At 41.3% G+C, this 23,401-nt stretch overlaps 1 protein-coding gene and 1 pseudogene across 2 annotated transcripts; both read right to left on the bottom strand.

The window, feature by feature from the left end:
• Positions 1-1,954: 1,954 nt before the first annotated feature.
• LOC119743104 lies at positions 1,955-5,415 on the bottom strand. Of its 2 annotated transcripts, XR_005272969.1 has the most exons (4): positions 5,082-5,415; positions 3,906-4,107; positions 3,148-3,409; positions 1,955-2,156 (listed from the first exon to the last, which is right to left on the bottom strand). XR_005272969.1 is itself a non-coding variant. In XM_038219458.1 (3 exons), exons 1-3 carry the CDS (start codon positions 5,094-5,096, stop codon positions 2,032-2,034), a joined length of 342 nt encoding a protein of 113 aa, XP_038075386.1. In that variant the 5' UTR covers positions 5,097-5,412; the 3' UTR covers positions 1,955-2,031. The 2 variants fall into 2 exon arrangements, 1 of the variants encoding a protein (XP_038075386.1); XM_038219458.1 differs by lacking the exon at positions 3,148-3,409 and having other exon boundaries at positions 5,082-5,412.
• A 16,442-nt stretch (positions 5,416-21,857) lies between these two features.
• LOC119743340 lies at positions 21,858-23,357 on the bottom strand (annotated as a pseudogene).
• Between the last annotated feature and the right edge of the window lie 44 nt (positions 23,358-23,401).

The raw sequence follows: 23,401 nt of genomic DNA, 5'->3' as shown, positions 1-23,401 counted from the left end.
GTTTTATTTAGTTAAGTGGCTTTCAGGCTGTTAGTTCTCCCACATTTTAATGGTGGTCTCTCATTTGACAGGTCAGGTCTGGTACCAAGACTGTAGTTTCAGCTGCAGATTCCTCGGGGGCTGATTTGGATAATGCGCAGGCCTGAGCGTACAGCCGCAGCTGTGCTAGATGGTGGTGCAGCAGCTGGGTGTGCTCCTCAGACATGTGTTGCAGTAACTCTTGCAAAATGGACTTGTTCTCACTGTTTCAAACTGGACGTGTGCATCATGGACAGCTGCTGCTTGAGTGACGTGTTTGTGTTGGACAAATACTCAACCTGGAGGGCAAGAAGGATGGGCAGAGAAATTATTTGTTAACAGATGGAATTTTAATAGACCAATCCATTAGGCTCTGCCCCATGATGTGTAACCAATCACAACCATGACAGCGCACACCAAAGTCCGACATTTATGCACTTACTTTATGATGTGTGCAGTTGGAGCATGAATGCTTAAGAAGGCACATGTGTTGTTGCCCAGTTATTTAGTGCAACTAGAGTATGAGTGCAACCACGGATCTTCTACACAAGGATAAACGACACATCTGAGCTTGTGTACATAATGTGTGGAACGGTTTGTCTGCATATATGATATGCAGCATCAGAGCATAGAACAACGTAGAACGTGTAGAAAATGTAGAACAATGACAACAACAGTGCACACCATGATCGCCCACAGCTGGCATCCTGACAGAAATCCGACCACTGAAAGAATGCAGTCGCATTAGTGTGCCTGCATTAGTTCTGATCAAGGTATGTCCCCCCTCCCACTTTTGAGAAGCGATTGACGCCTTTGATACCTGTTGCATTCAGGGAACAAAATCCAAACTCATTCTTAGACCAAGACCAGATGGAATGCCCGCTGACCTTTGTACAAAGCCTTTCTATATTGCCTTTCATCCTGTGCTCTGTCTGGGCCCACGTGGTCCGCTCCTCCTCAAGAGTCTTCTCCAGACGTTCCTTCTCCTGCAGCAGCAGCGACAAGTTGTGCTCTGTGTAGCAAGTCTCGTCCTCCAAATCCCCTTTGCTTCCTTCGTCTGGTATCTCAATAAGGACAACTGTTTACGAGAGGACAGAATGGTCGAGGGAAAGGTTGAGTAATTATCCTGGATACTAATTCCTGTATTATAGAAAGTCCCTCAGGCCACTCCGGGTGAGGGCTACACAGAGGGGAACGACAGGAGTTTATAGAGTAGAAATGTCGACATGTATGTTGCGCTTCAATGGGACAGATAATCTGTAGCCTTAAAAACAGGATACAGGCAAGGAAGTCCCAAGAGATGCTGTGCGTGTCAAGAACACATAATTTCATGTAACTGGGTGTAAGCAATCACTCATTTTTCAAACCTTATTCCTAACATTAGGTGGGCAAGGTGAAGGACAAATTCCAATATTTAATTAACTGTTGAAGTATGCTTTCAAAATGTATTGCCACCCTGACTTATTATATTTTTTTTGTTTAGAACCTTCTCGAATCTTCCAAAATTCAATCAACTTAAATAACACCAATGGCACACCCTTTACACCTTGTAATTTCAATTTGTAAAATCCACTGTCAATATTGGCCCTCACCCGCCCCAACCCCTTAAAAAAATGCTGAAATTTTGGTTGTTTTGTTTATTTCAATGACCCAACAAGTGCAGGAGTGAAGACAACTGTTTTAAACATGCTGTTGTCTACCCATTCCCTTCTTCCATATGGATTCACGATGTATCAATTGAAAACAAAGTGGAGGGGGTGTTGGGTGGGGGTTGGGGGAAGAGTTCTTCCTTGCATCAAATGCCTCCCTCTTGGCTTTTAGTAAGCTTTTTCTAATTATCCTTCACTGCTGGTGGCATTATCCTCCCTAACCTCTGGGTAGATGCTGCAGGATTCTTGGAGGGTCAGGGTTAATATTCTTACCATCTTACCTTCCCCATTGGCAGTGCTCTGGCTCGGATCATTGATGCAGGCGTACTGGTACTCGATCTGCGGCTGCTGCCCGTCAGTCTGCTCATAGCTCGGGGATGATGTGTTCGTCTCCGATGGCTGCTGTGACTGGGGGACTATGAGGTGTGTTACCAGGCTGGCACTGTTGGGTGCTGGGTCGGTGTATGTGGTGAAGATCTGGTTGACATCCTGGGTAAAAATGGTGGAGTGAAGTCGTTAAGGTTGATAAAATGAGACTAAAACCTGCAGGGTTGCAAAAGATTCAATTTATGACACAAACGTACAGTGATAAAATTAGGTTCACAATTAATTATTTTAAAAGGCGCAAAGTGTTGGCATTTGATATAATCCACCCAAATCCTTGTAGAACTACCATACCTGCTCACAAGGTACATAAATTTCAACTGATTAAATTTATTTCATGGGGTTTTTTTTTCCATGCAGATTCAAGGGGACCATTACATTACAGGAACGGCATACTCAGTTGTCTCGAACCAGCACTGAAACTGTGAAGGCTAAAAATAAGTGCATTTTCAAACATTTTAAGCCAAAAAGGTGTGTCTAATCATTCTCAAAAGAATGGATACTCGAGTCAAATGTTTGATTGCGAAATTTATTTCCGAGAGTCTTTTGACCCTAAATCCCTAGCATGATTTACTAGGAACCATATCCATCCTGGCAAATTCCAACACCATATGGGAAACTGCGCACACACATATTTCTGACTTTGATTCTGGAGGTGTGCCAACCCAATGTAAAAGACTGTCAGTTTAGGGGTACTGTACCCATCCTGACAGATTCCAACAAAACATGTCGTTGGGGTTTGATGGGTTGAGTTCTGTTATGGTTAAAGCTATTAATAAGTCCAATGAGTTTAGGAATTCAAGCATCAGGAATTTACAACATTGTCTGAGTGAACCAGGGTAGTTTAACCACATGTGCAAACATTGATCAGCTTCATCAGCTGTCTCTAGCCATTGGATGGCCAACTGGAGTTTGTGTGCCGTGAAGTCGCCTGAAAGGTTGGGATCACACCCCTGCGCATGGCACAGCTCCTTGACTCTTGCTGATGTGATTCTAGTAAAGTTCTTGTTCGCGTTGGGGAAGCGACCGTTGCTCAACAGCTGATACACGATGGAATTTGCAGTAATTGGACATTGTGTTGGGGTTGTGGACCTACCCGTGAGCTTGTTGATGGTTTGCCATGCCCGACAGCTGGAATGGGTCAAATCCATCGATTCCACAGTCTCTGTCCATCTCTGCCTTCATTTCTCACAGAGCCTACCCAAAAGATCATTGGCTGCTTTATCCCTGTCTTCGTTGGTCGTTGCTTCTTCATGGGCGCAAAGTAGATCTTCACACTCGCCATCCCAGCAGGGGACGTAGGCCGTGAATGATGTCGTGGACGATGCAGGATCTACAACACCGCAACATTTTAAGACCTGGGGAGGGATACAGTAGAAGATTGGTTTGACAATTATGACAACAGCTGACAGCCATATGCACTTTGACAAAACATGAACTATGGATCTTTTTATATGGTTCTCTTGCTGTAACTGGCACAAGTAAGCTATTGACCTGAGTTAGGACTCTTGTTCAGGCAAGGATGCAAAGCTTTTCCCAAGACAAAGTCGGCGTTTGGGCATGGCCTGTGACAATTGAGTTTATCAAACACTGATATCTGCTAAGAATAACCAGCCCAGGTATCTGTCAATTTCATAAAACTACCACAAATGCCACTACTTTGTCCTGCTGTCCACTACCTTCAACTTATCTTAATTCAACTCACAAACCTTTTCACAAACACGGACCACAAGTCATCTTGTAGCATGACTCATGAACAGAAAGTGAAAACATTGTCCTTAACCTAAAACTTATTTCTTGGGATCCAGTCACAAGTATGCGAGAGCTTGGTCTTGTTCCCAAATGCAAACTAACCCCCAAAGTTGATGCCTTTATTCACGTGCTTAACCCTGTAGTGCGCCTTGAGGAGAATCTCATCAGTGAAGAGACTGTCCTGGGAGCAGAATGGACAGTGCAGATGCGGAGCCTTCATCAAGGAGTGGCTACACTCCCTGTCTGTGCATTGTATGGGCGTCCAGTCTGCCTCAGCGCCTTTCATTCGCACTGATGGATGCGCCTACAGTTGCAAAAAAAATGAGACAACCGTCAAGTTTACATGTGTGATGTAAAAAAAAAATGTAAATGTATGAAACGGCAACACCAATTAAATCTTCACAGACGTTTTCAAAGTGGAGAGGGGGAAACAAATTAGGCCATCATTTGTCATCCTGGCCATCACTTGTCATCCTGTGCACAATGAGACTGGTCTGAAAATTTTTAAGTGTTTTCTCAGTAAATACCCCAATAAATTCCCTGCTAAATTTGACATACTTTCGGATGGCTGATAGGTCGCTGAAGGAAAACATTAGTGATGGCCAGATATGAGAAGCTTTCCGAGAAAGTCCTACTAGCACTAGCCATAGGGATAGCGAGCAGCAGCCATTCAACTAGCCCCATAAATGTGGCCTATTTACTGGACTGCCTCCGTAAACATAGGCCACACATCCACATGTACAAAAACGTGTCGATTTTGCCAAATTTTGATTTTCACATTTAGGCTTACTTTGTACGTTTTTTTTGCTTTAGAAGCATTCTCACCCTCTATATAGACTAATCAGAAAGTGCTGCCTTTTTCAGATGTCCATTTTTTGGTGAAATTTCCAGATACATTTGCACACGTTTGCATATCAAAATTTCAACATGAAATTTCACAAAAATTAGACATCTGAAAAAGGCAGCACTTTCTGATTAGCCTATATAGAGGGTGAGAATGCTTCTAAAGCAAAAAAACCCTACAAAGTAAGCCTAAATGTGAAAATCAAAATTTGGCAAAATCGACACGTTTTTGTACATGTGGATGTGTGGCCTATGTTTACGGAGGCAGTCCAGTAAATAGGCCACATTTATGGGGCTACCATTCAACAGGTTCAATAATGTGAAGTGTCCGGAAACTGGGCGATTTCACATTTTGCTTTTTGTTTAAAAAAGTCTTACGACGAGGTGTCCAACTTAAAAATATAAATAATTTTCCAGAATATCTTGGGTACCTACCACATGAATAGCCATATTCAACAACTCCTTTGCCTTGAATAATCACATAAATACATTCTAGTGGGGGAAAATATCAAGGGGAAAAACTAGTGTTCAGCGTAAACAGCGCCCTCCAGAAAAAAAAAATGTGGGTTTAAAGGGTTTTCCAAAATTCGATTCATTCCCAGTGCGGCTTGTTCTATTAAACCAATTTGAAGAAGAATAATCATGTAATTTCCACACAGCTACTCAGAAAGCGTGGGGTGTCAAATAAGAAAAGACAATCAGGTATTATTGGGCTTCCGTTACGGGAGACGCAGGGATCTCGTTAAAAAAAAGAAGGATGCCATTCAATGATGAAGCTGCGAATCTGCGACGAAGGCCGAGGTTTCGAAACAGCTTGCATGTGAGGGACACATGAGGGCAGCATTCAACAACATAAACACGCGACTCTTGACCAGTGTTGACACATGCTTGAAAATCTGGCGCTACCCGTATTCTTCCGAGTGGCTGAAAACTTTCTTATTACGTCAGTATCAGTACTACAAGTTTGTTTTAATTAAAGGTAACATTAATTTGGTTGTTTTTAATAGCTATTGGTGAAATCTGCATTATTTTATTTAGTGAAAGTGAAACGTACTGCAGAAGTAGCCGTCATGGCCGCACTCCCGTAGACGCACTGTGCCAGTGCGTTTACACGCCATTGACAATAGCGTTGTAAGATTGTATCTAATTCGTCATGTGTGTTCGTGAAGAGTTTGAGATGCTGGAAAAAAATCGGTAATCCTTACCTTTAGGACTCCTTTCCTATATAAGGTTAAAAGACTCACCAAAACAGCTGACTAAATGACCCTCAAAAGTGACATTCTGATATTTCTTGGCACATTTGAACATTTGGCAATGACACCTCTTGAATATCAGCAGGTTTGATTTTGTAGAAAGAGGGCAGGGTTATGATTGATGAGGGGTTAAAGACGACGATGACAAACAGAAAATAAATTTAAAAAGCAAGATGGCGAACTGCATAAAAAGATAGGAAAGTCGCATTTTCTTTGAAAGTGCTTTCAAAATTATAACTAGCATGAGTTTGTCTGAAGAAAAAATACTTCTTTAGCCTGCAAAAGTCACTTTGGTACTGGACAGTCATCTGCAAAAGTCAGTTTTGAACAGAACTCGTACAAAATAGAGGTGTCCTAAAAGTAAGGATTACCACATGTTCTGTCATGGCCCATAGACTTTGTGCAGGAACTCTGAGTGGTGGCCCAGTATGGAATTTTTTCTGACCACCCCAACTAGTTGGCGACATTGAGAACATATATAGGGGTACTTCTGAAATCAGAAGGCTTCTCTCTGTCAGAGAAGCCTTCTGATTTCAGAAGTAATATAGGGGTAGTCCTTATTTTTAGGACGCTTCTATTTTTTACGAGTTCTGTTCAAAACTGACTTTTGCAGATGACTGTCCATTACCAAAGTGACTTTTGCAGGCTAAAGCAGCATTTTTCCCTCCGATAAACTCATGTTTGTTGCAATTTTGAAACACTTTCAAAGAAAATGTGACTTTCCTACCGTTTTTTTGCAGTCGGACGTGAGTACTCCTAGACACTAATTAAGTACAAAAACGTCCATCAAAATGCAGACATTTCCCACAGAACCGCTGCACAATTTGCCCCTAAACTCCGTACTATACCTCATGACATACTCACGTAATATGCGCAGAACAAACATCGCTGGATTTGTCGTTTTTTTTGGCTAAAATGATGAAAAATATGCCCTTTCTGCACTGAGCCAACCTGACACTTGAAACGTGCACGCAAAAGCCTATGATCCAGCGATGATTTTCGGTTGCAAAAGAAATGATAGTATGCGCATGCGTACAAGTGCAAGTACCGTACCCCCCGCGGCGTGCTCCGAAAAATCATCGCTGGATCATATACGTGCACGTTTCAAGTGTCAGGTTGGATCAGTGCGGAAAGGGCATATTTTTCATCATTTTAGCCAAAAAAACGACAAAATCCAGCGATGTTTGTTCTGCGTATATTACGTGAGTATTTCATGAGGTATAGTACGGAGTTTAGGGGCAAACTGTGCAGTGGTTCTGTGGGAAATGTCTGCATTTTGATGGATGTTTTTGTACTTAATTAGTGTTTTGTGCTGCAAACAATTTTGCGGGGTTCTTCATCTACGTGGAGCCTCGTGGTGCCTACGTGGAGCCTCATAGTTCTAGGAGTAAAACGTGAGATGTGCCCATTGTATTTCTCACAACACGAGTGAAAGCTCAACACAATGAAAGCCCAATGCTGATTGGCTGCTAAAAAAAAATTAAGTAAAATATTTTTTTTTCATCAGCCAATCAGCAGTGAGCTTTTACATTGCATCTAGCTTTCACATTTGCCATCTTGGTTTTTGAGTCTGTTTTTTGGTTGTCGTCGTCTTTTAGTTCTACCACTTAATTTCCCTCATAAATCAAAGCCCTGCCCTCTTTCCACAAAATTAAAGTTTTGATAATAAAGAAGGTGTCATTACCACCTGTTCAAATGTGTCAAGAAATATCAGAATGTCACTTTTTAGTGTCATTTAGTCGGATGTTTTGATGAGTCTTTCAAATATAGGAATGGGTCCTAAATGTAAGGATTCCCCATATAGGTATGTCATAGATAAAGGGTAGTGTTTTTAATATATGAAGAAAATTTGGGGGTAAAATGACGACGACGACAAAACGCAACACGAAAATAAAAATGGCGATCACCGCGCGATGGACCATGTGTACCATGAGCACACAAGTCGCGCTGCACGACACCAACTGGCCTGTAAACCGCGTAGGACAATCGTAATTTCTACCCCAAGAAACTTTTCAAAAATTGCCAAAAATGTGTCAAAACATTGAGATAAAAACAAAACAGGGGCCCTACACTACACGATTGCCCTAATTTTTCCCTTCAGTGACCTATCAGCCATCAGAAAGTGTTAATAGGCCTGTGTCCTAAAAAGTCAGATTTAGCAGGGAAATGTTGAAGCAGGCCTGTATTTGAAATTGAGAAAACACAGAAATGTTCAGAACAGTCTCATACGGTTTGTGCTCAGGGTGAAAAGCGATGGCCAGATACGGGAATCTTTCCAACCCCAGCTCCAATGCTCATCGGGAATTCAACATGATATGAGCTGGTGGTAGTCCAAGTAACTTATCGCTTTTTCAACATTCAGACATGGTCTGGCAAGTAGGTCACCAGACCATGTCCGAATGTTAAAAGGGCGATAAGTTGGGTCCAAGTTACTCGGACTAAAGCTGGAGGCACACATCTGGTTTTTGTCCAGCAGCCAAAATATGGCAGAGGCTGTAAAAAAAATAGCCTCGGATAAGCCATTGAAATCATTTTTTTTCTTCATATTTTAGTTTAATAAAGCTAGTTTGAGTAACTCCAGCTCCAATGCTCATCAGGAATTCGACATATAGCGCTAAAACTGTGTTGTGAAGACACAGGAATATAAGGGAACATGGGAATCTTATGCTTTCAAGGTTTTGCCACCTCAAAGAGACCTTTATATTTTAATACTATAAATAATATTTTTCATTTCTGTCATGAAGAGGAAATGCATGTGTTTGAAATTGATACTAGATTCTAAGAGGCCCTAAAAACGGGACCCTCTGTATAGGTCTGTATCACAAAAATGGTCCTTTTCCCCTCTATTAATCCCAACCCAGATTGTGATACAGATACAGAGAGCCCTGTTTTTCAGGGCATCTTAGAATCTACAACATACTTTTAGCTCCATGCAGCTCTATATGTCGAATTCCTGATGAGCATTGGAGCTGGAGTTACTCAAGCTAGTACTAAGCATTGTTCTGTTTCAAGTCCACCTGGCAAGTTTTCAAACCTTCAGTTTTGTGTCTCTCATAGACAGTATTGAGAGTTCCAAATTTTTGGACTAGAGTTTCTCAAGCTAGAGCTGGGGGAACAACTATTGGAAAGAGTTCCATACCTGGACATCACTTGACACCCGGTGCACAAACCCTATGAGACTGGTCTGATAAATTTGAAGTGTATTCTCAGTAAAAACTTCAATATTTTTCCTGCTAAATTTGACTTTTACACTTGTTATCCCTTTCTGATGGCTGATAGGTCACTGTGGGGAAATATTAGTGATGTCGATGCAATATGTATGGAATTCTTCCCCAACTATTTTTTCCCCAGCAGTCAGAAAATGGCGCAGGCCATGAAAAATTGCCTCAACTGAAATTGTCTTTTTCCCCCATTATCCAAACCTAATTGAGATTAAACTCACCTAATACAATGCAGAACTCATCACAGAGCAAAGGATTGGCTTGAAACAGAACTACACCGACTAAAAGATAGGGGGAAAATGATGATTTTGGTGGCTTTTCAGATAGAACCGTCGCGTCGCAGCCGTGTTGTGGCGACATTTACAGCTCGCGTCTGAAACTGGTATGGAAACCACATGTACATCGCACTGCATGGAGACATGTACACGATATGGTTACCATACTATTTTCAGGTACGCGTTGTGATTTCAAATTTCGACCCCTACCCCTAGATATCCCACTGGTCATGGCTTTCAGTAGTATGCAACTGCTTTATGTGCAGTTTCTTTGTATTTCCAGTGTGTTTTTGGTCCAACATAATAACACCAAAATGGATGAGAAGCAGGGAGCAACTTCTGATGATGTCCCAACTGGGGAGGTAACGTCAACCACAGTTACGGAGGGTGATGTTGTCAAGATGCCAACAGATGTGGCCATCACTATGGATGCTATTCCCAATGAAGATAAGGAGGACAAATCCAAAGGTGACTTGTTATTCTTTTACTTGGTGAAGACGTTTGCCCCTTTGCCAGGTCAGCTAAGTGTAATCTCATTCATGTGATTTTGTCCGTTCTTGCTGATTGGAAAACTTAATACTTTAGGCCAAAAAAAAAAATAAGTCGGTCTCTGGTCAGCACGCGCGTCGATTTTAATCATGTGCGTTGATCTTTTTTTTCCAAAATGTTCCGCGGTAGCTCCAACAGCGCCCTCTATTTCCGCACCTCCTCAATTTTTTTTTACCAAAGAGCACCAAGGAATGGGAAATTGCACCAAGGCAAATGATCGAAAGCTCCAAGGCAAATTATGGAGGACACCAATGTACATGAGGACACCAAAAAAGCAAAATAGTACCCACCTTGTCTGTACAATCCAAGCTTGAAGAAAAAAAAAAAAGAAAAAAAGAAAGAAAAAAGCCGCGTGGCTGCGTCAATTCTGGAACTTTGGTCTGACCAGAGACCGAATATTTTTTTTTTCTGCCTTAACCCACTGGAATTCATCTTGTTGCAAAACAGTTTCATTGCATTCCAAGTTGTTTTTTTTTCAATGGAGGATCAAGGGTTCAGTTTCATAAAAAATTGCACCTTTGTTCAACTGTCAAACTTGTCAATTTCTGATGAATGAATGCAAAGTTTACAAAGCCATTCATATCTTAAAACACTCATTCTTTAATAAGATGGAATTTTGCGACGGGATGATGTAAATCAAATTAGGTTTTGCCCTTCACCGACTATCCATCTTATGAATAGTTAATGCAGTACCCGCTGCTATGTGCATCAGATTCGAACCAGCCAACCGATCCAGTTAGCTCGGTGGTCGAGTGGTAAGACATCTACGCTAGAAAGCAGGAGGTCGTGGGTTCGAGTCCCACCTGAGCGATTTTTCCAACTTTTACTCGGGAGGTAACACACTAAGTATTCAGTGTTCATACGTCGGTGCAGGGCGAAACCTAATTTGATTCATTCTTTTGTTGATTAATACAAAGCCCATTAAAAAAAAGCAAGTAAAAATATCAAAATATTACGAGTCATTAACAAAGTATCAAGTATCAGAAAACCATTCTAGCTCAAATACCAGAATGGTGATAGTACATAGCATTATTTGTGTTTGGTACTTTTTAATTATGCACACGCAAAAAAAGCAGCTTATATGACTGTAGAAATTGGTCATTTTTGGGAACCGTCCAAATTAAGATATTTATCTCTTACTTTATTAGAGGTTCATATTTTAAAGCATTGATTTTTTTTTTCAGTTACAGTGTACATTTGTTGTCCATCTATATTAAAACTATTCAACTTTTGAATGCTTCTTGTTTGAAATTTAAAGTTTATCGATCTGTTTGTTATTGTGAACAGATTTTGTTGTGCAATGTTTCACTTGAAAACTCATAATTAAACTTGCAAATATCTCATGCTTAAAAAAAATCAAAGTAAATTTATTTTCTGTGAGTGGATTTGGTCTTTTAATTTGTTCTTTTTTGTCTATCAGGTCTTGACCCACAAGATAACCATTCCACCAGCACCTCTGACTTACCAGTGACTGGTGCTGCCATAACAGATCCTTATCACTATCTGACACAACAGCACTTCACCTCAGAGATCTTCAAGATTGAGATCCAAAACCTCCCAAGACATTTTGGATTTGTGGTGAGTTCGCTCTCTAAGCATTCAACTCTCGATAATGATAATACAGTTTGTGCTCTATTAAGAGTTTATGATGTTCTCCATGGTGAGGATTTCTCAGGGTCTTTTTGTAATTTTGTATAACAAAATTTAAAGGCAATTGGATGAATTTCACTAAAACCTGGAAATATCCTAGCCTCATGTCTATATGAAAGTAATGGTAAACTGCATGTAGAAAGTTGTAATCTTTTTTCCTGTGCACTTTTTACAATGCCTGTACACTTTAATAGTGGTTTCTTCTGTTGCTGTGATATCGCTTAAGGTATTTCACATTTACAGTTTTGTGATTTTCTGTGTAACTTGTGAAACTAAAATTCACTGCATTGGAAATGTACATGTACACGTAGCAGTTTGTTGTTAAAGTATCTGACTGACTGCCTGTGCCTCGTGCACAATGAACAAACAGTCACATCAACCTCAACCAAAACACTTTCTAACTTTTCGTCCTTAAACAGCAGTGACACTGAAGTTCCAGCTCATGACATCACTGCCCCACTCACAGAGTTGTAATGACTCGAGTCAATGACTCGACTCGAGTCCGACTCGAGTCACAAATTTTGGTGACTCGACTTGACTCGAGTCCCTAAGGGTAAATGACTCGACTTGACTCGAGTCACTGCGAGCAAATGACGCGACTTGACTTGAGTCCCTCATCAGAAGACTCGACTCGACTCGAGCGAAGGCTAATAAGACTCGAGTCCCAAAAATAAAAGCACAACTTTACGAAAAGTATTTGCAATGACTTACGGTGCAAAATTTATACTCACTTCGCTTTGCGAATAGCACTATTGACAAATATAGTTATAAACACAGACTCCCATCTCATGATTCTAGAACGCACAAAATACTATCCAGGAACCAGATTTGTTAACACATTTTCTAATTCGCTGTTTCATAAATGGCTTTGGGCGATTTCTTATTAAAGCTCTTGGATTCGAGCGCTGGCTAAACTTGTGGCCTCCTTTTATAAATGTTGGTATATAGTGTTCAAATAATTGTGACTCGAATTGACTCGAGCTAAATATTTGACTCGACTCGACTCGACTCGACCTAATGACTCGACTCGACTCGACTCGACCTTTCGGCCTAATGACTTGACTCGACTCGAGTCACTTCTTTAAAATGACTTGACTTGACTCGAGTCACTTCTTTAAAATGACTCGACTCGACTCGAGTCGCAAAAATCAGTGACTCGTTACAACTCTGCCCACTCATGAATATGGAACTTGGCACTTTCTTACAAATATTTCTAAGCCTGGATCATCATAACCCTTCATCAACTAAAACCTCAAAATCTGTTTCAAACGCACTTAAGTATTTGCAGTGGAAAATGTAGGGTTATGTACAAATGTAGATGTTTGTGCCAATTCATGTAGATTTTCACACAGACAAAGTTTAAAAACAAACTTGCTCATTTAAAGGCACACAAAAACCTCATTTAAGTAACAGTTAACATGTACACGTATGCAGTTTAGACATTCATTTTCAAGTGTTTCTGAGCCAAGAATGTAAGATTTGCTTTGATCTGGCAGATGCAAGATAGGCGCAGATACAAGTGGCGCTTTCAGCTCAATGCATGTTCCTGTGCCTCTTCCCATTTCACATGATTTGGTTTTCATTTCTTAGGCCAAAAAAAAAGTCTCCGTTTTCTGGTATGGAGCTTGCCCAAAAAGTGGTGCGGCGACGCATTTTTGGGTTTTTTTTAACCTATTTTTTTGCTTCAAATGTCGCCTGATGACTGCAAATGGTGCCCGACTAAACTTAGTGCAAATATATGAGAGTCCAGAGAGGCCATATAAAGCTTATTCTCGATCATAACCCCATCTAAAAACACGTTAAAATTGTGCAGCAGCGGGATTCCAGTCAAACCAGTGTCATCAGAGTTTGGTGGTTTTGAGACATAATTTTTTATTGAAAAAAAAAAAACTTTTTCATTTTGCCGACGCGCATGGCCACGGCGACGCGCGCGCATACCAGAAACCGGAGACTTTTTTTTGGCCTTAGTCAGATCTGTAATGGGCACAGCAATGGCTGAAAAGTTTGGAATGAATTTACAATAGTAATTCACAAGGCCCATAAGTGATCTAACTTCCTTTTTCATTCTTGGACGAGATGCATTCAGGATTTTTGTGATCTTTTCCGGCTGTGGCTTTACAATGTTTCCTACAATGTGCCCTAGAAAATCAAGGGAATCGTATCCAGCCATACATTTCGTTGGTTTAGCAGTCAAATTTGCCTTGTGCAAGGGGTTCAAAACATCTTGAATTATTTGATGCGTTGGTCCCAAGTATCCGTGTATATCAGAATATCATCAATGAAATTCACGACATGCTGTATGTTTTCCAGCAATTTTCTCATCATGCGTGTGAAAGTAGCCGGTGCATTTACCGTTCCGAAAGGTAACACAGTGAATCGGTACAAATCCTGGGAGGTAATGAATGTAGTCTTATCTTTGTCTGCGTCGGCAATCGATATTGGCCAGTACCCTTTTGTGAGGTCTAATTCGTGAAAAATTTCGCGGTGCCTACTTGTGCCATGAGGTTTTCTGGATTTGGGATTGGTTTGGGATCAAAAATGGTGACTGTTTAGTTTCCGAAAATCTACGCAAAACTGATTTGTGCCGTCTTTCTTTAACACTAAAACGATGGGTGAGGCTTACTTCCACTCCAATTTTTCGACAACACCGAGTTTGATCATGGTATCGATTTCCTTCTGGATTACATCTTGAGTTGAAAACGGTACTGGATACGCTTTGGAGTAGATTGGGTCATCCGTTGTGAGTTTGACATTATACTCAGTGAGATCTGTGGGACCAGGAAGATCGGTTAAGACGTCGGCGTATTCTACAAGCGTTTCTGTCAGTTGCTGTTTTTGTGCTTCTGTTCGAGTCTCACAGATTTGCACATCTTGCCAAGTTTCAGTTTGTGTTATCGGTAGTAGTTTTACCTCCATCATTCCTTCTTCAATCTCGTCATTGATTACTCTGTGGCTAACGTGGATGATACTTGCCGCGGCATGGATGATTTCTGGTCCGTTTTCGGTTTCTGATCGAACTATGTACTTTTTGAGGGGATTTCGTAAAATGTGTGTGGCTTACCGTTCATCTCAATACAGTAGTCGTGTTGTGCAACTTTCTGTAATACAGGAAACGGCTCTTTCCATTGCATGAGTAATTTGTTCACGTCAGTTGGCAGAACAACTAATACTCAGTGGCCAGTATCAAACTTTCGATCTCAAGTATGCGCGTCGTAGTATTTCTTATAGCGAGTACTGGACTTCGCGAGTTCTTCTCAAGCTAGTTCGCAAGTAGACTCTAGCCGTTCACGCAAGTCTATGACATATCGGCAAGTTATCTTTACCCCTTCATCTAATTTTTCTCCAGTCCATAACTCTCTGAGGATAGTAAGAGGACCTCGTACTGAACGACCGTACATGAGCTCAAAGGGAGAGTACCCCGTGCTCTCTTTCGGAGATTCTCGATACGCGAACAACAGCGCAGGGATATACCAATTCCAATCACATGATTTCTCACTGCACAAGCGCCTTAACGTTCGTTTCAGTGTTCCGTTGAATTTCTCAAGTCCATTACAGATTGGATGGTAGGGTGTAGTTTGCAGTTGTTTCATTGACATAAGTCTGCCAATTTCTTTTATTAGATCCGAGGTGAATTGTGCCCCCATGTCTGATAGTATGTCATTCGGAACGCCCATTCGAGTGAAGATTTCAAACAACGCTTCCGCTAAGCGTTCTGTTTCAATTCTAGGTAGGGCTACGGCTTCCGGATAGCGTGTTGCATAGTCGACTAAATTCAGAATGTATCTATTGCCTTGTTCCGTGATGGGGTAAATTTGTCCTATCAAGTCTACGGCTACTCGTCTAAACGGCATATCAATTAGAGGCATTCTACCTAGAGGAATCTTGCCGACACGACCTTTCGCGACCGTTCTTCGGCATATGTCACATGACACACAGTATCTTCGGATGTCGCCTTGCACGCCTGGCCAAAAGAAATTTGCAAGTACGCTTTCTGTTGTTTTCTTGATACCGAGATGCCCTGCCGTGGTGGAATCGTGTGCGAGCTTCAATACCTTCGAGTGCATTTTCTTTGGGAGTGCCAACTGTGTGATTACGGAGTTTTCTGTCGACTGTGAAGCAAATTCACGGTAGAGTAATACATGTACGTCCGAGACAAATTACCTAGTTTCGTTATCCTTACCCGTTCGTCCGTTTTGACCCGTTTGCGTGAGGGTCCATAGCTTTTCCAACGCCGCATCTTCATGTTGCGCTTTAATTATTTCCGTACGAGATTCGGAGAGATTTTGCACTTCGGGAACTTTAAGAGGACGCAAGTCCATAGCTTTCTTTAGCTTTTGCACTCTTGTCTCTACTGCAGCCGTTTTCTCATCGCAAGGGCTTTGGCATTTCTGTTCTGGTGTGTGGTTTTCGTGACCGACTGGGATCAGGATCACGCGGGTCTCTAACACTTATAATGTTTCCTAAGATAAGATCGTTCAAGGGATTCAGCATACACAAGGCATTGACGGTTCCTACAAATACGGTGAATCTATTTCAATACGACTGAAACATTCCGTGCCGTACCATCTAGAAGAACAAACTTTTGTTTTGTCTCCAACATTTGTTCCTTCTTAACTTAACTCTGTTTGACAAGGACTGTACTACATGTACATCCGCTATCATGCAGAACCTTAACCATTTCGTTGCCTACATACCCGTCGCTTACTGGCATTTGATTACCGCTCGTACACGCGACACTAATCATGGGGACTTCATGACCACCTGCACATTCGCATAGCGATGACATTTTGGTTATGCACCAAGCAACTTCTTGTATTTCTTGTCCTGTTTCTTCGTCGGTTCGTTCTGTTACTTCCAGACTCGCAGATTGAGCTAGATAGCCCTATGAACAAGAACAATACAAGCACTATCAAACTAATCCTAGCGCAAGTGCGTTTGTGAGGGGAGATTCCAGGAAAACCTAACTTATGCAACAACAGCTGGGTTCCATGTGACTTAGTGCGCATTACATAATCGCCAACATGTCTACATAGGCATCGCAATTTGGGCTTCTCAATGGACGCTGCCTAGCAAGTTCTTCCATAAACCACCGTGAACATCTATCCTGTATAACCACACACCCGAGACTACCGGCTTTCCTCAATTTTTATTTCATTTCCCGGACGAGCCCCCATTTGTCACAATCCCCCGGTTTGCCCCTCCCCAAGAAATATGCCCCTCGGTAGTCTGGTACACCGTCACACAAAATAAATTGTCGAGTGAATTGACAATTTATTTTGTGTGACGGTGTACCAGACTACTGAGGGTCATATTTCTTGGGGAGGGGCAAACCAGGGAATGTGACACTGACAGTTGGTTGCAATCTGTTCTGGGCCTGCACATTACTGATGACACAGGAAGTATTGACAACTCCCTACTTTAAGTAAAATATGTTTCAATTCTTGATAATATGCTGTGAACGTTTCTCGTCACCAATAAGGTGTTTCACGGTAATACATGTATGTGCCAATCATAAGACGGAATTTTTGCGTCGCGGTGATGAAAATCAAATTAGGTTTTGCCCTTCACCGACGTATATACACTGTATACTCAGTGTGTTAACTCCTGAGTGAAAGTTGGAAAAACATCACTCGGGTGAGACTCGCCATCTTGTTTGCAGGGCAAAAAGAACATCCGTTGCTAGATGCGGGCACATTTTAGAATGAACGCACGATGACTTGAAAGTGCCAAAGCTTTCCAATGACGATGCATACACAGCAACGCATGTAAAATTGCCCCACTGGCAAGATGGCGTATATTACTGTGAAACACCTTTTGTACCAACTACATGTAGAGTTTGAAAATTATACATACAACACTTTATAGCTGTACACTAACTTTGCAAACACTGCTGACTATCTGCAGACTGTACACACTGCTGCCCTTACATGGATTGCTTGCACTCATCAGTTACCAGAGAACATTGTTCTTGACAACTTTCCAAAGATTGACTCCCTTCTGGTTCTGGATGTGCATACTGCTGCCCTTGTGCTGATGGCTCGGTGCCAGTCAGCCGGCCAGGACATTGTTCCTGAGTACTTGCAAGTGACTGCTGGCTCTCTGCTGGTTCTGGATGTTCACACTGTTCCCCTTGCATGGATGGCTTGCAGTCAGTCAGACTAGAGCATTGTTCCTGATGAGAACTTGCAAGCGCTGGGGTCCCTGCTGGTTCTGCATGTACCTCAACATGCACTTGAACATGCTGACTGTGCATGGATGCCTTGCTGCTGCTTTGCCTGGAATATTGTTCTTGACAGCTGTCCAGTGACTTCTGACCCTTGGCCTGGCTGTTGCTGCTGCTTGGCCTGGCAGCATGGTGCTCTTGGTCATTTTCTGTCTGTGGAATCACACGAAGCTCAATCTGCTTCCCTGGCTGCGATGGTTTGCTTAGATTCCGTCTTGGGCAGCAACGACAGCACATTTTCAGGAATGAGAAAGCCTTGACTACAGCATCACGATAGTCATCGTTTGTTGCACTGTAGACCAGGGAATTGATTGAGCTATTGATAAGATGCAAGATGTCTGTACAACGAGCTAGAATAACAAGTTTTTCTCCAAGTTTTAGATATTCAACATTCTGGGAAAGCGTAAGTGTTGACAGATTGCTTGCCACATTGGTACATGTAGCAATTACAACTGCAATGTCCAGTGAGTACAAAATGAAGAATACAGCAGTATTGATGATAACCATACGGAGGACCTTGCCAGTCAGCTTGGGACGGTTTGGAAATGAGGCTGATTGATTGCGCACTTCCACCACTAAATAGATGTATAAAGCAAGAGTTGCAATAAAACAGACAGTGTTGAGGATGGAAGGAATCCAAAAGAATATTTCATGGAAGACAGTGTCTGTTGTTGGAACAAATATCAGAATCACACCAACAATAATTATTGGCACCCAGAGTCCTGCTGATATCTTTGCTGCTCGAGATTTAGAGGCTTTTTCCTTGAATGTCAGAGGATTGCGCACTGCAGAGAATCTCTCAGCTGCTATGGTGACCACAAAAAAATTATAAACCGTTAGAAGCATATAACGAACGCCTACCGTTACATGTATGGCTGCCCTGGAGTCTGCAGGTTGAATAAACAGTGTATATCGTAAGTCATTTGTTAGGAAGAGTAAGTCAGCCACAGCCAGATTGGATAAGTAGATGTTGATGATTGTACGCATGGACTTCACTCGAATGACTGTGAAGAGAAAGACTATGTTGAGGAGGATGCCGATTGGTGCAATGATGTCAGTACATAATGATACTATTTGTAGACTTCTGTCTTTAGTCTTGTAGAAGTTCTCAAGATACTTTTCTACTTCAGTTGATGGAGTGGAGCTGTTTTGGTAGCCATCACCCATAGTTTGTGTACAGTGTAGCATTGATCTCCATGTCCAACATTTTATTCAGATGCAGCAAAGAGTGTTCTACCCTTTTTCAAGATCACTCCAGTTTTATACTGACAGGGAAGATCTTGAGAAATGTGTAGTTGAAGCTAAACGCTTCTTCATATTTTCTCTCCAGTTTCACTCTTTTACATGTATCTATTAGATGTTTTAGGTTACATTCTTTTTTCCTTGTTTTGACAGCATACAAAACCAAAGCAGACAATAGAGTTTCACAGTGGTGTTGTTTCAGGTTCTAACTTGCTATTTTCTCCACGACAGGCTTAACTTACAAATGCATTGTGTAATCCTTTCGTTTTGGTTTTGTGCATTTATCACAAGTTACTATTAAGAAAGTGAAATTGCAGTCTACACTTCTGATATGTAGAATTTCAAAATTTGTTAAGGCTGAAAAAAAAATTGATGTGTATAGGGTAACCCGACCTACATGTACATGTACAGTCAGGCCCCACAAAATGTTTAAAAATGTAGTTGCCCTTCAGGCAGGGGTGCTTGAAATCTGGTTGCCCAAATTTCATTTTCAGTTGTCCAATAAAGAACTTTTAATATTGCAAACTTTGCTGTCCAACATCCCGGGACAACCAAAATATTTTGTACTCAGCTGCTGCACTATCACCATTTTACAAGCCGCAGTGGCCGGCAGTGGCTGACCGTGGCTGCGTGCGTATGTACGGTTTGTACTTCGACAGTACAAAGTTTCTACTCGTGTGTTACACAGGAACAAAGACCTGAACGGTGAGGGCGCTCTATGCATGGGGTCTACTTCATTCCAGGGCCTCCTACACTCAACCAAAAAAGAAAGTTTTTTTTTGTCTACATGTAACTCAAAAACTACTGAGCACCTCTCTCTCAAATAACGACTAATCAGTACAGAAATTCCTTAGCAATCCGGCCATACTCTTTGTTTGGCCCAAAACAGTGATTGTGTGTACGAAATTATGCAATTTATAACAAATGATACTGAAAACAGTTGCACTTTTGTATACGACCAAGTTGTTGTTCACATTCACCTTGCATGTATACAAAAGTACAACTTTTTTCGGTACTACCATTTGTCATAAAATGGCGTAATTTTGTATACTTATCACTGTTTTGGGCCAAACAAATAGTATGGCTGGATTGCTAAGGAATTTCTGTACTGTTCAGTTGTAATTTGTGCCAGTTTGTGCAAGATGTGACAAGTAGTTTTTGAGTTACGCGAAAAGTATTAAGGGGGGACTTTGTTTTTCGGTTGAGTGTATCATACAATAGACCCTTTGCACAGTGACAATGAAAGTACAAGTACAAAGTTTCTGCTCATGTGTTACACAGGAACAAAGACCTGTCCTCAGTGAGGAGGCTCTATCCTTGGCCTACCAACCAACTTTTGCAATTTAGTAACTTTTTTTGTAAATTTTTTAATCACTTTTTATTTTCCTTTCTCTTAAAACTCTCTCAAATCTTCCAATATCCACCATTCCAATTTTGACTGAATTTGATGGATAAAGGATAGTACGGCCAGCCATTATTGCGTTTCATGTAAATTTGTAGAATTTAGTATGCATTGTAAAATGTTTTGCCACTGTTCGCTTGGATTTTGGTGGGCCAAAGAAGATTTCTGTAATAAAAATGGTCCTCAGTTATCTTAGGAATATAAAATAGTTTATTAAAATAATTTTATTAAAATAATTTTTCATGCACTGTACTTAGTTCTTGAAACCCACCAGTGGCTGTAGATTTCTCCAAGCAAGGATTTGTTCTTCCAAGTTTGAACTCAAATATTTTTAATCTTTAATTTCAGTACATTTTTAAAGAATCCTTTGAAAGTTTTTGTTATTACAAAATATATTGCTGGTACACAAACACTTTATACAAGTACATTTTGAAATCATTTTCGATGGTTTTCTTTGGAGGCATAAGTGGGAACTTACTAATTACATTCAATTATTGCAATCTGAAGTTGAGTGAAGTGGAAATGATCTTGTTGGTTACTGGATCAGTATGCTTTCTACAGTTTTCCTTGCAGGGCTGTTAGCTATTGAAATTGTAATTCGGCCTTTGTGGACATTTCAAATTGTAGATCTTGCCACTGGTCGTGGGGAATCATGATTCAAATCTAGCCAAAGTTAAATTCTGAGTTTTTAGCATTTGCTTTCATGAAATATATTTTGTAAATTATGTCATTTTCTTTTAAGACATCACAGTAGGCCTAAGCCCATTCGAGTAACAATTCCCTTATGGGCATTTTAACTCAAAACAACAATTCACACAACAAAAATCCTGCACCTTGACATCGTTAAAACTACTTTGGCCCTAATTCATTACAGTTATTTGTACATACATTATGTTCCAACTTCGATGCTTACTTGAGTAACTTTAAAATCCCATTTCGTACTTTTTAGAATGCATGATTCACATTGCGAAGGAGGACGGTTCAACAATGATATTAACAAGATGCAAGGTCAAACGTTCACAATGCGAAGGTACATGGTTCATATTGCAAAGAAGCAAGGTGCAACGTTGACATCAAGCATGATCAATGGTGTACATTGACAAGATCGAACGTGAATTTTAACAAGTTGGAACATTCACATTAAGAAGGAACAACTTCCAAAATGCGATATTAAGCTACGTGCAACGTGCATATTGCGAAGGTACAATGTCAATATTAAGAGGTTACAAGGTTCACATTAAAAAGGTCAATATTAAAATGTCGTTCCAGGGCCACCGTAGATTGACTCTCTGCTGGTTTTTGATGCACACTGCTGTTGTGCATGGAAAATTGTTTCATCAGAGTTACTTTCAAGTGATTGATGACGATGTATCTGCTGACTCTACAGACTGCGCCCTTACATGGATGGCTTGCACTCATCAGTTACCAGAGAACATTGTTTTGGACAACTTTCCAACGATTGACTCCCTTCTGGTTCTGGATGTGCATACTGCTGCCCTTGTGCTGATGGCTCGGTGCCAGTCAGCCCAGGACATTGTTCCTGAGTACTTGCAAGTGACTGCTGGCTCTCTGCTGGGTCTGGATGTACACACTGTTCCCCTTGCATGGATGGCTTGCAGTCAGTCAGACTAGAGCATTGTTCCTGATGAGAACTTGCAAGCGCTGGGGTCCCTGCTGGTTCTGCATGTACCTCAACATGCACTTGAACATGCTGCTGACTGTGCATGGATGCCTTGCTGCTGCTTGGCCTGGAACATTGTTCTTGACAGCTGTTCAGTGGCTGCTGACTCACTGTGTGTTGTGCATGCCCTTGGCTTGGTGGCTTGCTGCTGCTTGGCCTGGCAGCACGGTGCTTGTGGTCATTTGCTGCCCGTGGAATCACATGAAGCTTAATCTGCTTCCCTGGCTGCGATGGTCGGCTGGGATTCCGTCTTGGGCAGCAACGACAGCACAGTTTGAGGAATGAGAAAGCCTTGACTACAGCTTCACGAAATTCAGTGTTAGTGGCACTGTAGACTAGGGAATTGATTGAGCTATTGATCAGTTGCAAAATTACAATGCATATAGTCAGAATATGTATTGTCTCTCCAAGTTCCAGATTGGCAACAATTTGAGCAGATGAAGTATACTTTGATGCCACTACAAGTACATGAATTGTCATAATTGTAGCTGCAGTGAACAGTGAGTTCAGAATGAAGAAAACAGCAGTATTGATGATAACCATGCAGAGGACCTTGCCTGCTCGCTTTGGACGGTTCGGCAACAGGGCTGATTGCTTGCGTACTTTCAATACTACATAGATGTACAAAGCAAGAGTTGCTATCAAAGAGGCAATGTAAATAATAGAAAGAATCCAAAGGTTGACTTCATCGAAGACAGCGTCTGTTAATGGTAAGAAAATCAGAATCACACCTACAATAATTGTTGGCACCCAGAGTCCTGCTGATATCTTTGCTGCTCGAGATTTAGAGGCTTTTTCTTTGAACGTTATAGGATTGTACACTGCAGAGAATCTCTCAGCTGCTATGGTAACCACAAAGAAATTAGAAGTTGCGATGAACGTGTATCGGACACTTAATATTGCCTTCTTGACCAATAAGTTGTACTCTATAGGTGAAAACAGTGCAGATATGAAGTAAGTCATAAGGTAGAGGGAGTCAGCCACAGCCAGATTGGATAAGTAGATGTTGATGATTGTACGCATGGACTTCACTCGAATGACTGTGAAGAGAAAGACAAAGTTTAAGCAGAGGCCGATTGGTGCAATGATTTCAGCACTTAACCATGATATTTGATTAGCTCTTTCTCCACTCTTGGAAAAGTTCTCAAGATGCTTTTCAACTTCAGTTTTCCACCCAGTTGATGGAGTGGAGCTGTTTTGGTAGCCATCACCCATAGTTCATGCACAATGTAGCATTGAGCTCCGTGAGCTACATTCTA

This window comes from Patiria miniata, unplaced genomic scaffold (assembly GCF_015706575.1).
Source record: "Patiria miniata isolate m_02_andy unplaced genomic scaffold, ASM1570657v1 HiC_scaffold_6, whole genome shotgun sequence".
In the NCBI taxonomy this organism is placed as follows: Eukaryota; Metazoa; Echinodermata; class Asteroidea; order Valvatida; family Asterinidae; genus Patiria; species Patiria miniata.
Note: the sequence above shows the minus strand (reverse complement) of the source record. Positions and strands in the feature narration are given on the sequence as shown.